Source organism: Ailuropoda melanoleuca, chromosome 15 (genome assembly GCF_002007445.2).
Source record: "Ailuropoda melanoleuca isolate Jingjing chromosome 15, ASM200744v2, whole genome shotgun sequence".
In the NCBI taxonomy this organism is placed as follows: domain Eukaryota; kingdom Metazoa; phylum Chordata; class Mammalia; order Carnivora; family Ursidae; genus Ailuropoda; species Ailuropoda melanoleuca.
In genome coordinates this window covers 70,842,447-70,856,662 of record NC_048232.1, presented here as the reverse complement: position 1 = coordinate 70,856,662, position 14,216 = coordinate 70,842,447, and the positions used below count along the sequence as shown (strand labels likewise).

The following is a 14,216-nucleotide window of genomic DNA, read 5'->3' as shown; positions in this document are numbered from 1 at the left end:
CAACCTGCCAATTTTATAAAATATCTTAACCACTGATTAGGAAAAGTTTAATTCTGCCCTGGTCTCTCTATATACCAACACCCTCCACCCCTGCCTTTTTTTGAGTTTTGACTGCAGATGCTCTCACTAAATCCAATTCATTACATTTTTATCTATGTGAATCAGGATTCTCTCAGTACTGCTTATCCTAAACAAAATATTGAAATAAATTTGGTATTAAGGTTTACTAAATCCATAACTACCAATTTTAATATATTCATTAAAACACCATTATTCCTGTTTATTGTTTATATGTTTTCAGTTAGAATTTACTATAAAATTATAGTAATATTATAAATACTATTATACATACTGTATGCATAATAAAATATGTGTAATACATATATAGTATACATATGTATATAATAAATGTATGTATTATATATATAATAAAATATGTATAATATATATTAATAAGTTATAAAAATTTAGACAAATAAAATAGTGCTTTTATTGGTATTATGGTTCTGCAGATTTTATTCAAGCTGGGGTGCCCGAGTGGCTCAGTTGGCTGAGCATCTGCCTTTGGCTCAAGTCATGGTCCTAGGGTCCTGGGATCAAGCCCTGCATCGGGCTCCCTGCTCAGCAGGGAATCTGCTTCTCCCTCACTTTGCCCCTCTCCCCTGCTTGTGCCCTCTCTCTCTCGCTTGCTTTCTCTCTCTCAAGTAAATAAAATCTTTTAAAAAAATCTGCTGCTAAAATCATTGGAAAATCACCAGTTTAAGAGTAGAAATAAACTACTTCTTAACCATAGTGTTTGATTTTTTTGTCTTCCTTCAAACATTTATCCATTATTTCTTAATAAAATATTCTCTAAAGTGGATACTGATCCTCACTAAGTCTTATTTTCTTTAGTAAAATTCATGTTCCCGGTACTCTGGTTTATCATCCATGGTCAAGCAAGAAGTATTCCCAAGTACCTCATGCATAGTACTATACCGAGGTCAACTGACAAAACACCTCAGAAAATGACTAATTTTTCCAAATATATCAGGGCTTCTGTATCTAAATAAGTTTTACACTTTGCTTTAGAATTATGTATAAAAAATATATTCAGAAGGACTGATAATTTATGAATTACGTGGATTCCTTTGAAACTGTCTTGAGAGCCAATTTATGTCATTTAAGAGAATAAGCCTTTTTTTTTTTTTTACTAAAAATGCCATATTTCATGTTTATTACTTTTATTCAACCTGGCTCCATATGACTTTGGATTTTTCAAATCTACTATTAAAGAACAGAAATTTTGAACCACAGCACCAAAGAAATCAAGAGAGTAAGCCATAGCCCAGATGATTTTTAAAAAGACATTCCAACAATGTTTTAAATTTTGTTTTTCTTTTTAAGTGGGCTCCGGGGCATGGAGCCCAACATGGGGCTTGATCTCACCACCCTGAGATCAAGACCTGAGTTGGGATGCTCAACCAACTGAGCCACCCAGGCACCCCCAATAGTGTTTTGGTAAGAAATGACATCACTGGACTAAGTACTTATCTTCTTATGTTCATCTTAAAGATGACAATACGGTTTTTAAAAACATAGATATTTGTATAAAAGTTGGAAGGAATTATGACTCTTTCCCACATAAAAGTACTGAAGAAGTTTTAAAAAAATAAATATGAATAAATACAAAAAAAATTACAGCATGAGCACAGTAAAAAAAACCAAAAACACAAGGTGTACCTATTCAACTAAGAATTAAGGTTTAAAATTTTACCTTTTAAAATTATAAGAATAATTTTTAAAATATATTCCAGTGAAATTTCAATAAAATTTACTTCATGAGTAATAAATTGCCCTATATGCGAAACCATGACCTTTGGCAAACTTTCCTGCTATTAAATCAGGAACTCATTTCCTTCTCATCCTCTCCCCCATTAGCGTAAGGCATAATATGCAAGAAAACAAATGGCAACTCAACTATGTACAGTAATGAGACAGTGGATTATTAAATAGGATGTCAGAAAAGTCTACTACGACAAAGGCCAAAGAAAGAGGAAAAATGCTTTATCAGTCAAAACTTTTTTTTTAAGATTTTATTTATTTGAAAGTGTGCAAGGGAGAGAGCACAAGCAGGGGGAGCAGCAGAGGAAGAGGGAGAAGCAGACTCCCTAGTGAGCAGGGAACCCAATATGGGGCTCAATCCCAGGACCCCGGGATCATGACCTGAGCTGAAGGCAGCCGTTTAACCAACTGAGCCACCCAGACACCCCCAGTAACAACTTTTTAAAATACTTTTTGTATTACATGCCTAAAAAGGTATTTGGTTCCCTTCCCCGTTCTTGGAACATTGGCATATTTTTAGTATCTCTATCTCATAATAATAAAACTTATGATAATATTAAAACTAGATGATGAAATTAATGTCTTACTGCTATAGTGGATCCATTCTTGCCAACACCACCATGGAGGATAACATGGAAATAATTTGAACAGGAAAATATTGCTCCACCTACTACTCCGAGAACTGGAAAGATCTTCAATTTTATTTCTAGAATGGGTATCTTTAGGGGTAGAGGAAAGAAACAAATCATTAAGAAAATAGAATTTCTTTTCCTATTAAATAGTAAAGAAACATTATGATATGACCCTATATGATAAGCTATCCTTTTTCTTATAATCAAACCTTAACTCCTGGATATAGCCTATAGTGGCAATTTTTCTTTTAATGGTTTTATTCATTAAGTGAAAAATGAATCCACCAAATTCAGTGAAGTCTACTTACATAACTGGGATGAAATATTTAATCTCACAAGACTTCATCTGACTTAAACATGAAAAAGGATAGTTCACTTGAATTTAGTACCTCTAAAAGGCAGCATCACAGGAAAAGTCAGACACCATGATCTGCATCATGAATGTGACAAGTATCACAATGTGTGTGCATGCAAGAATTTTGTGTAGTTAATATCCAGGATTAAATTTCTAGCAGTATATTTACCTGTTGGTCAATTTGCTGTTCAAGAAAACTTCCAAAGGCAGCAAAGGAGTTAAAAAACAGTAACAATAAATTGCCAAAAGCTATAGGCTAATGTGTTTTGAAAATAGACTTTGAAATATTGTACCAACATTTGTGGAAACTACAGATTAACAAATTTAGAAAATCTACATCTAAAATAAGTATTCTTGTTGGTAAGAATAAGCAGGTGTGCTTTCTTCCTATGGTATTGCCAAAACACTGAATGAAATGATTTTAAGATTAAATTGAATTCTTCCCCATTATAACTAAATTTAAGACCACCACATCTAACTTAATAAAACCTAACTGCCTCTAGGTCAACATTCACCTTTTTATGGGAACCAGCTGAGCAGCTAACATAGAAGACACATCACATCTCTCTAGTACATTTTAGAGGCCCGCAGTAGCGTATCTTTGATTCTGTTATTCTTCCAGGATGAGAAGGAATATGAATGGCTCAGGAAATGTACTACTACTTAACAATATACTCCAAGTCTCAGCCAGTGATATGGACTGTAATTGGCAATTCTGAAACTAATGCCAGAGAAATTTTACTATTTTTTAGTAGACTTAATTTTTAGAACAATTTTAGATTCATGACAAAATTATATGGAAAATACATAAAGTCCCCATATACTCCCTGCTATCAACATTTCCCACCAGAGAGTTATATTCGTTATACTACATGAACCTACACTAATACATCATTATCACCCGAAAGCCATAGTTTACATTACAGTTTACTCTTGGTGATATATACATTCTATGAGTTTGGACAAATGCATAATGACAAATATCCACTGTAGTATCATACAGAATAGATTCACTGCCCTAAAAATCCCCTGGGCTTTCTCTATTATCCCCTTCCCCCGTAACCTCTGGCACTGCTGATCTTTTCACTGTCTCCATTATTTTGCCTTTTCTAGAATGTCGTATAGTTGAAATCATACAATATGTAGCCGCCTTTTCAAATTGGTTTCTTTCACTAAGTAATATGCATTTAAGGTCCCTCCATGTCTTTTCATGTCTTGATAGTGCTTTCTTTTTAACACTGAATAATATTCCATTGCCTGCATGTACCATAATTTATCCATTCACCTACTGAAGGACATCTTGGTTGCTTCCAAGTTTTGGCAATTATGAATAAAGCCGCTGTAAACATCCGAGTTCAGGTTTTTGTGTGGACATAAGTTTTCCGCTTATTTAGGTAAATATCAAGGAGCACGGTCGCTGGATCCTATGGTAAGAGTATGTTTAGCTTTGTATCTCTTACTATTTTTACTGGAGGTATATATCTGAGTGATTAAAAACATAGAGTTTGGAATCAGTCTTCTTAATTCCAGTACTTACTAGCTATGTGTTCTTGGACAAATTACTTAATTATTCTAAGACTTACTTATAAAACAGAATAATGATAGTATCTATTTCATAGGGTCTGAGGGTCAGATAAAACAGTGATAGTAAATTGTTGGAACATAAGGTGTTCAATAAATGTTAGTTGTTGGCTGTTGATATTATCCTTATAATTCTTAACCCTATGGGCATAAGGTTGTGAGTCAGCCAGTGTTATGGACTTGGGTTGTAGAGACAGAGTAATTTATTTCTTCATAAATTCTCTTTCTATGCAAAGCATGGATTTGTGACAGTGGCCTCCTGAGAGTTAACTTTTTTCAGAATACTGAGGCCAATCAAGCAGAAAATAAAAACTCCCTAATATGGGAAACTTTACCTCATAGCAGATTATAAAAAAATACAAATTATTAACTTTTCTTCCCTATATTGAGTGACAAGTTTTAAACATAAAATATTTTACTGAATTTACTATTTTATATATCTATTTTATGAGATAAATTTTAGTCTGGAAAAGGTAGTTCAATAGTGTGTTTAAATTTTGTATTAGGGTAATGGGGTCATTTTCTTCTATGCAGTAATACATTCATGCATAGGGGAAAATGCCAAAATAAGGTATATAGGATAGTAAAATTTTAAAATGAAGAAAAAAGGTTAAGAAGTGGTATGACTATTAAATACAATGCCAATTCTAAATATTGGTAAAGTACTTAAATATAAATTTAAATATTCGCCTTTACCGTATAGTCCCACATTGTTGCTCCTCCAAATGTAGACAACACAAAGACCATCACTAAAGCTAACTGAATTTCAGTTACATCCACTCTAAAGAGAAAGGACAAAGAATAGAAAAGTTATTTGTAAATAAAATTCCTGAATGTGAAAGTCAGTTAACCACATGTTAAATATCAATGATGTAAGAATCTTTATAGGCTTAGCTTATATTGACCTTTAGTTCCATCACTGAATTATCAATTTACACATTAAGCGAAAAGCCCACTGAACAACATGTGCTCACACATAGGTAAACATTAGGATATGCACGGGGGGGAAAAGCTTGTATAGCATGTATAAAATTGCTGAGAGCAGTTATCATTGAGATTACAGAAGGATTTTACTTTCTACTTTATGTACTTCTTTAAAGTTTGAATTTTTAAATAATAATCATGTATTACTCTTGTGATGAGGAGAAATTATAATAATATAAAAATAACCAGATGACTTAAGACAAATTCTTAAATACTCCCAAGTGAATTTCACTTAAAAAGTAGGGAAAATTCAAGCAGCTTTCCTTATCAGGTTACTAACAGTCACTACAGTTTTTGGTTTCCACAGACATTTTCCCCCTAATATATGAACATGCTTAAGTTTCTTTTTAAAAAAAACCCACTAAACCAACCAACATCAGTCTCTAGTCTGCACTCCCTGAAGCTATGACTCTTCTCCTTTGCTCCATAGACAGGCTAACTGAAAAGCAGTCTATATTTGTAATTTCCTCCTCTCATGTTTGCTACTTAATCCACTGCAGTCTGGTCTTTGGCCCCATTCTACTAAAATTGTTTAAGGTAAACTATGACTTTCAACTTATCAAATCTAAGGGATACATTTCAGTTAATACCTCAGGTAACTTCTCTGCAATATTTAAAATGCTGATCATTCCCTCTTTTGTAAAATGTTTTGCTATGTTCTTATTTATTCCATGCTCTCTCCTGATTCTACCTTGCTGGAAGCTCTTCTCAGGCTCCTTCCTAGACTGCTGCTTCTTCCACATCTTAAATGCTCCTATTTCCAGAATTCCATTTTCTCTCCTTTTAGATTTTCTGAACAACTATATCCGTACTTAAATTACCATCTACAGGCTAAGGACCTCAAAATCCCTATCTCCAAATCCACATCTTTTTTTTTCTGCTGAGCTCCAGATTTTTACATCCATTTGACACCTCTGCTTGGATGCCCTGGAGTCTTCAGATGCTAGAGGAATACTTACTGCTCTGCAAATATAAGATATGTAGCAATTATATGACAAAATAAAACCAGACAGGGAAGAAAAGACTTACAGACTAAGTTGCTCTGGGGGCAGTTAGTAGGAGAAGGTGAACTGAATATTAACCCACAAATAGAAGGAAAATACAAAAAATGATATCCAGTATTTGTAAGATCAGTGGCAGGCAAACCGAGGCCTCCAGGCTGCAAGTTAGTTGAAAAAGGTAAATACAATAAAGTAACATGTAATACTTTGTACAGAAAAAGGAAGAAAGGTACTAACATTTACTGAGCATCTATTATGAATCTTATTAGCTATAAATTATCCCAATAAATTATTTTTTGGAAAGGGAAACTGAAATGATTTTTCCATGCCTATAGTGGAACAGCTGAATATTGCCACAGGAAAATGACTCAGAGCCAGCACTCTTCCTACTACACTTATGAGTCATTATCAAAGTTTTGTGCTCTTTTTACAGTAACAAGAGTAGAATTACATTAAATTATCCATAATTTTCCTAGGTTATGACTAGTGACCAGAAGCAACTAGGAAGGCTGGTAGGGATTACAGAACAAGCTCTCTTTCAATGAACTAAATGATCCAAATGAGGACTGAGCTAGGAACCTTGGTTTCACATATGCATCATTCATACCACAGATTTTAAATTAATCAAAGCTTCATTCTCCCTCTCTGCCTTTTAAGGATAAACTAAATAAATGACAATTCTTGACTCTGGAAAAAAAAAAGCTGAAAGAATATGATAAAAAAAATACAATCACTCACCAAATACTTAAACATCTGAACTGTGAAGAAACAGCTGAAGCTTGAAAAATATATTAGACAAATAAAAGAATATTCTGTATAACAATTTACAAACTTAGAGAACTCAATAATGGGTCCAAGTTTTTAAAGTTCGGATCCAAAAAAGATTTTAAAGGGTACTGGGGATATTGTGCAAGTATATCCTTAATCCCCAAACTGTTATTATGGAGGACGATCTACAACAGTGTTGTTCAAAATGTGGTACAAGGTTTGTAACCAGTTTGCAATGAGATAGGTACAGAAATTGAGAGTAAGCATTTCAAATTTTTATGGTAATGTGACAGAGTAATTTTGTATTTGTTGTATTAAATACTGAGGACTGTATTTTGTCAGTTGGTTTTTGTTTTTTATTTTTAAACTGCAAATTATTAGTCCACCATGGATTGAGGGTAGGGGCAGAAACTAGTCCTTTATCATAATGTTTTTTGAGAAATGAACCTAATACCATATGGAAATTCTCATGCTTTTGAAATAAAAGAAAATTAACGCCAAGTCTAAATGTTCACACATAAGTAACAAAATAGCATATAATACAAGTAAACATTGGCCTTGGTTTAGGTTTTAAGATTAAGCTTTAAGCACTGCTTTATAGAATTGCACAAGGTACTTGCTACAGGAGAGCAAACATGCTATAAATAAGATATGCCTTATCTCACATGACAAACAGTAATATAGAGACAGATTTTAACTGTAATCCTATACCGTGCTAAGGAAAATATTAATTAATGTGTCACTGATTAACTAAAAAAAATCTTTAACAGTTGAAAATTGTAGTTAAAAATACTTATTAGGGGCGCCTGGGTGGCACGGCGGTTAAGCGTCTGCCTTCGGCTCAGGGCGTGATCCCGGCGTTATGGGATCGAGCCCCACATCAGGCTCTTCCGCTATGAGCCTGCTTCTTCCTCTCCCACTCCCCCTGCTTGTGCCCTCTCTCGCTGGCTGTCTCTATCTCTGTCGAATAAATAAATAAAATCTTTAAAAAAAATAAAAATAAAAAAATAAAAAATAATAAAAATAAAAATACTTATTAATATTTTATAGTTTAAATGATCTAATTCAAGGTAACAAATTCATATTTGCACTGAAATCCACATTATTTTCAAAAGATAAAACATATAACAATGAAAATATCCACAAGTAAAAGAGAATAGTATTTCTATTTCTCTTCTGTATTCCAATAATATAAATACTATAAAAATTAAGCCTCTCGACAGATGAACAAATAAAGAAGATATGAGAGACACACACACATAGGAATATTACTCAGCCATAAAAAAGAACAAAATCTTGACATTTGCAACAACATGGATAGAGCTAGAGGGTAAAATGCTAAGTGAGAGGTGAGTCAGAGAAAGACAAATACCATAGAGTTTCACTCATATGTTGAATTTAAGATATATATCATCTAATGTTTAGCTTTAACATTTTCAAGGTGCTTTTACATTATCTCACCAATTGCCTACCACAACTGAAGAGTCTCAAAATTACCTATTTTTGGTGCCTGATGTAATGGGTACCCTTTTTTGGGCACATGAAGATTTGACCAAAAAGGACCTTTAGATTCTTTATTTCATTATTTTATTATATAAATCAAATGCTGTTTTCTTAAGTACTGCACATTCTTTTTCTATATTATTCAGGTCCCTTATTTCTCTTTCTCCTGTATAATGTAAGCCTGGGTTAGTAAGCTATTCAAAAGTGGAGAAAGGGAGAAAAAATTATTATCAAATATGTAGCTATTTATAACATACAGAATACCTATAAGACTTAAGGTGTAGCATTTATGGATGCTCCAATAAATTAAAAGATAATTTAAATTCCTGATTGAAGCTTTGTGCTCCTTAGGGAGAAATAAAATACAAAAGATTGTGAAAATAAACCGAATTATATTTTAAAATGTACAACTTAAAAAACATACTTACTTTCCAAACCTCAACACGCCTGAAACGTAAGTCTGCCAATGAGCACAATAAAACATGAACATCCCAATAAAAGAGCAGAAGAACAACCAGTCAGGATGAGTTCCTAAGCGCACAGCAATTGAAGCTCCAACTGCCATAAATACTGAAAGAAACCAGGTTTAAGAGCCATTAAGAATTAAAAATAATTAATGAAATAATTGCCATGTACTGTTTAGAAATAGTTTTAAAGTACATAATCTTGGCATTACAACAAGGTACACTAAACAAAATTAATTTTTGAACATACTTTCAAAACATATCATGCAAATTTGCTCCCAATGTACACCTACCCAAAAAATTGACCATTCAAACAGCTCGGTTCATTTTAGTTTTTGAGCCATCAGAAAAAAAAAAGACAGAAAGAAAAAAAACTTTCACTAACTTACCTGTTGAAAGAGAGTCACAACCATGGTCAAAAAGTTCCCCTAAAGGAGAGCAAGAATTTGTTCTTCTGGCTTGTTTCCCATCAATAGCATCCAGTGACTGGTAGATAAAGAGTCCCAGTGCACATAAAAGGTATGTCCAGTATGGTGCCTAAAAATAAGTGTAAATAATAAATACTGTTAAATGACAACAACTAGCTTGTTTTAAAATAGTTCAACCCAAGCCAATTGACATATTTTCTTGTGTTCTCACCTTGTATCACCTCAGAGTGTTACACCTAACCCTCCTTTTACAGATGAGAACTAAACTGAGAAATCAAATGAACCATTCTAAGTCATCTGGGTAGAGGGACAAAGAGGTCCATATTGTGAGAAGCACAAAATTAAATGAGCAAGGATTAGGATCATGATTTTAGTTCCTAATCCACAGCTCTTTCAATATATTATTTACATATGGCACTAGCTTTGAAATTATTCAGTTAGAATTTGCAATGAAAAAAGATCTTAGAGACAAATCACAGACCTCTGCTTCCATTCATGATGGAGTATCAGGGGACTGGCTCTATTTTCCCACCTTATATAACCAGAAAAGCAATAAAATCAATGAAACAAGTTTTCAGACATTGCAGGCAGTGCAGCACTGTGATCCCTGACAGAGGGAAACAAATGAGGTGAGCCCTATAACTAGTACAGCTTTATACCTACAGGCAGTTTTCAGACCACAGTATAGGAATGGGGAACCTGAACAGAGCCCAGTCATCTTCCTATGTTGAGGAGAAACGTAGCAGAATTCAGGAAGGTCAAAGCACCTAGAATTTGTGGAGCACAGGACCAGAGAAAAGAGGACACAAGATTTATGGAAGGGTACCTTTGAGTCTTTGACTGAGAAGTGACCTGTGCCTGAATGAGCTAAAACTATTAACCAAGGCCAGGGAAAGAAACACTGAACAGCACAAGGCCACGTAATTCTTGAAGGCCACACAAAGCTAGGAATTTTTCATGTTCCCACTAGGCATAGCAGAAAGACTTTGTAATACCTAGGACACTGGGTAGAGTTCTCAGAAATGTATTGCCTTAGCAGTGGGGAGAAAATAGCCTGAGACTAAAGCCCTCTTGAAAGAGTCCTAACAGACATAAAGTCCAGCCTCAAAAGAACCCAACTGATCCTACTTAACTCAACTATAGCCAACACAAACTACGATATCCTTTTTTTTTTTTTTAAAGATTTTATTTATTTATTCGACAGAGATACAGACAGCCATCGAGAGAGGGAACACAAGCAGGGGGAGTGGGAGAGGAAGAAGCAGGCTCATAGCGGAAGAGCCTGATGTGGGGCTTGATCCCATAACACCGGGATCACGCCCTGAGCCGAAGGCAGACGCTTAACCGCTGTGCCACCCAGGCGCCCCCAAACTACGATATCCTAAAGGGATTTAAAAAAAAAATCTAGTACCCTAAGATATAAAATTCACAATGTGTGGCATCTAATAAAAAATTACCAGTCATGCAAAGAGGCAGAATATGATCTACAACTAGAAGTAAAATCAATCAATACAATCAGACCCAGGAATGACAGGAAAAAATGGAATTAGATGGAATTAGATGAGGCCATTCAAAGTTATTATAAATATGCTTCACATGTTCAAGAAGGTGAAGGAAAACATGAAAGACTAAAGTGAAACCCACAGATATTAAAAAACAGTACTTGAAATGTAAAATATTCTAGATGAAATTGGACAACGCAGAAGAAAAGATCAACAAACATGCAGACTACTGATGGAAACTAAAATGCTGCCCAGAAAGAAAAAAGACTACTGATAATTGATCTGGGTATCAGTGACTGGTGGGACAACAGAAGCAGTCTAACATTTTTATTGGAGTCTCAGGCGAGAGAAGAGAAAAATATTAGAAATAATAGCTGAACGATTTCCAAATTTGATGAAATTTATAAACTCACATATCCAAGAAGCTCAACAAACACCAAACAAAATAAATATTTTTAAAAAACCCACCAAGGCACATCATAATCAGAAGCCAGAAGAAAAGAGAAACATTATATACAGAAGTGTAGATAATACTGACAGAGGAAAGAGTCTGTAAACTTGAAGACAGGTGAATAGAAATGATGCAATTTGAACAAGAGAGAGAAAAAGATTTTAAAATGATCATTCTTTTCTTTAAGCACTTTGTAAATATACTCTTCTTCCTCACCTATGTGATAATAGGAATGGTCGACCCAGATTTCTATGTCATAGAGAGGAAGTACAGCAAAATTATTAAGAAGTAGGGTTTTGAAATTAGATCTGTGTTTGAGTCCTTGGCTCTGTCATTTAATAGCCAAGGGACCTTGGGCAAGTCACTTAACCTCTCTAAACTGTGGTTACTCACCTGTAAGATATAAATACTTATAGTTGTATCAGATGAAGATTCTTAGTTCTTTACACAGAGCCTGGCGCACAGTAAGCGCTCAGTAAAGGCTAGCTATTCTCACTAAATTGTTTTGTATATTTTCAGGCAAATATCATTTTTAAAATACCAATCTATGTATGGTTTATGGGGGAATTCTACAAATATCCAATCAATCTGCTATCTTGTTCCTCAACTTTTCTAAGTAAATAGACGTTTACTCTGAACGAACTTTAATAAAAGTTTCATCATTTTTTAATATTAGATGCCCAGTATTAATGATTAGGTTACTAATTGCTTAAAAGGACTTATTGAGTCTCTTCCAGTTAAAAGACAAGCAGTATAAGTTAGAAATAATTGAAGAACAGAAGCAACCTGAGTTATGAATATGCACATAGTCGAAGAAACAATAAGTGTTGGTGAGGATGTGGGGAAGAAGGAACACTCGTGCACTGTGGGTAGGAATGCAAACTGGTGCAGCCACTGTGGAAAACAGTCTGGAGGTTCCTCAGAAAATTAAAAATAGAACTACCCTACACGATCCAGTAAACACACTATGGGTATTTACCCAAAGAATATGAAAACACTAATTTTAAAATATATATGCACCTGTATGTTTCTTGCAGCATTATTTACAATAGCCAAATTATGGAAGCAGCTCAAGTGTCCACTGGTAGATGAATGAATGAATGAAGATGTGGCTCATATACAAGGGAATATTATTCAGCCATATAAAGAATGAAATCTTGCCATTTGCAACAACATGGATGGAGCTAGAGAGTACAATGCTAAGTGAAATAATCTGAGAAAGACAAACACCATATGATTTCACTCATATGTGGAATTTAAGAATCAAAATAAATGAACAAGGGGGGAAAAGAGACAACCCCAAAAATGGACTCTTAACTGTGGAGAGCAAACAGAGGGTTACCAGAGGGGAGGGGGTTGAGGGGATGGGTGAAATAGGTGATAGGGATGAAGGAGTGCACTTGTGATGAGCACTGGGTAAGGTATAGAATGGCTGAATCATTATATTGTACACCTGAAACTAATATAAGACTGTATGTTGCAATTAAAATAAAAAACTTAATAAAAAATGAAAAACTTAAATGTCACATTCAAATCTGATTAGCATGTTTTTAAAGGCTTATCTGCAAACTATGAAACAAGAGGGGACTAAAAAACAGAATTGATAATTATTATGACAGTACAAAAGTCGAAAAAGCAGAACAAAACAAAACAAATCTTTTTTGAAAGAATACCAAAGTGTTTTGCAGAGAACAATTCCCGTGACTCTTTTCAAACTAGTAAGTTCTTACCCATTTTTTCCTAATATGAAAAACCATATTGTTTTAATTTTGATAACTAAAGAAGAGCAAAGCTGTATTTCAAACTATGTAAAATTGGAAATTGAAGTTATTAAAATTTCTGGAATGTTATAAAGTCACTTTTCTTATCTATTTTCCATCAAGTATCTTCCCTCTACATGACAGACTTCTAAAACTACATCTATCTGACAGGTATTCCGTTTCTCCTTTCCATGCACAGAACCTTCTTATACTGAGACACTGGAGCCAAGGTCCATGTTAAAAGCTTAATTCTGACCTCTGATTTGGGAGACTGGCTGCAGGCAAGTTGAAAGGTCAAGGTGTTAATGGAAATCCATACTGAAATAAATCAGGTCACTCCTGGACACCACCGTTGTGGGTTTGGAAAAAGGAAAGGAAGACTGGTTCACTAGTTTAAAACTACTTCATTAGGATACTAGAGGAGCTAAGATTTAGAGCTTAAATAGCTAAAGAGTGCAGGGAATTTGAACGAGAAAAACAGAGAGGAGGTCTCGGCCAAAATGAAGGCTGAGGCCTGGAAAATGCAAGGTTTATTCATGAGTCAGTGACCAGATCCCTGTTTCAGGAACTGAAGATTAACAGGCAATTACAGAGATCAGACTGTAAAGGTAATAACATTATCCTAAACAGTACAACAAAGGGCATTTTTCAGCATTATTTTATTTGTTATGGCAATCCACAGAGACAGGGCAGTTATCATGTTCTTTTTATTAAAGTTGAAAGTAAAACTTAAAGAAGGGGTGATGACATCCCATTGAGACTAGTGGCTAGACCGGGCAAGGTAATCAGACCCAGGTCTTCTGCCCTGCCCTAGGAAAAGGGATCCATCATGCCACAGGCTGCAGAGACCTGGATTCTTACTTCACAGACTGCTTTTCCTTCAAACCTGCTGAGAAGCCCTCTCCTGCTCACACAGTCCAATTTCAAGTGTAGTGAGCCTGAAGAAATGGCCGTGAGCCACAT

At 34.6% G+C, this 14,216-nt stretch overlaps 1 protein-coding gene across 1 annotated transcript in view; it reads right to left on the bottom strand.

Annotated features, from left to right (window-relative positions):
- The window catches only part of CHPT1 (choline phosphotransferase 1), a 20,653-nt gene extending 6,437 nt beyond the window's left edge, over positions 1-14,216 (bottom strand). Inside the window, exons 1-5 of the mRNA XM_019808208.2 lie at positions 14,115-14,216; positions 9,502-9,649; positions 9,077-9,218; positions 5,089-5,173; positions 2,412-2,543 (exon numbers count right to left, since the gene is read on the bottom strand). Of these exons, the coding sequence (XP_019663767.1) occupies positions 2,412-2,543; positions 5,089-5,173; positions 9,077-9,218; positions 9,502-9,649; positions 14,115-14,216 (609 nt within the window). The remainder of the gene's footprint in view (positions 1-2,411; positions 2,544-5,088; positions 5,174-9,076; positions 9,219-9,501; positions 9,650-14,114) is intronic.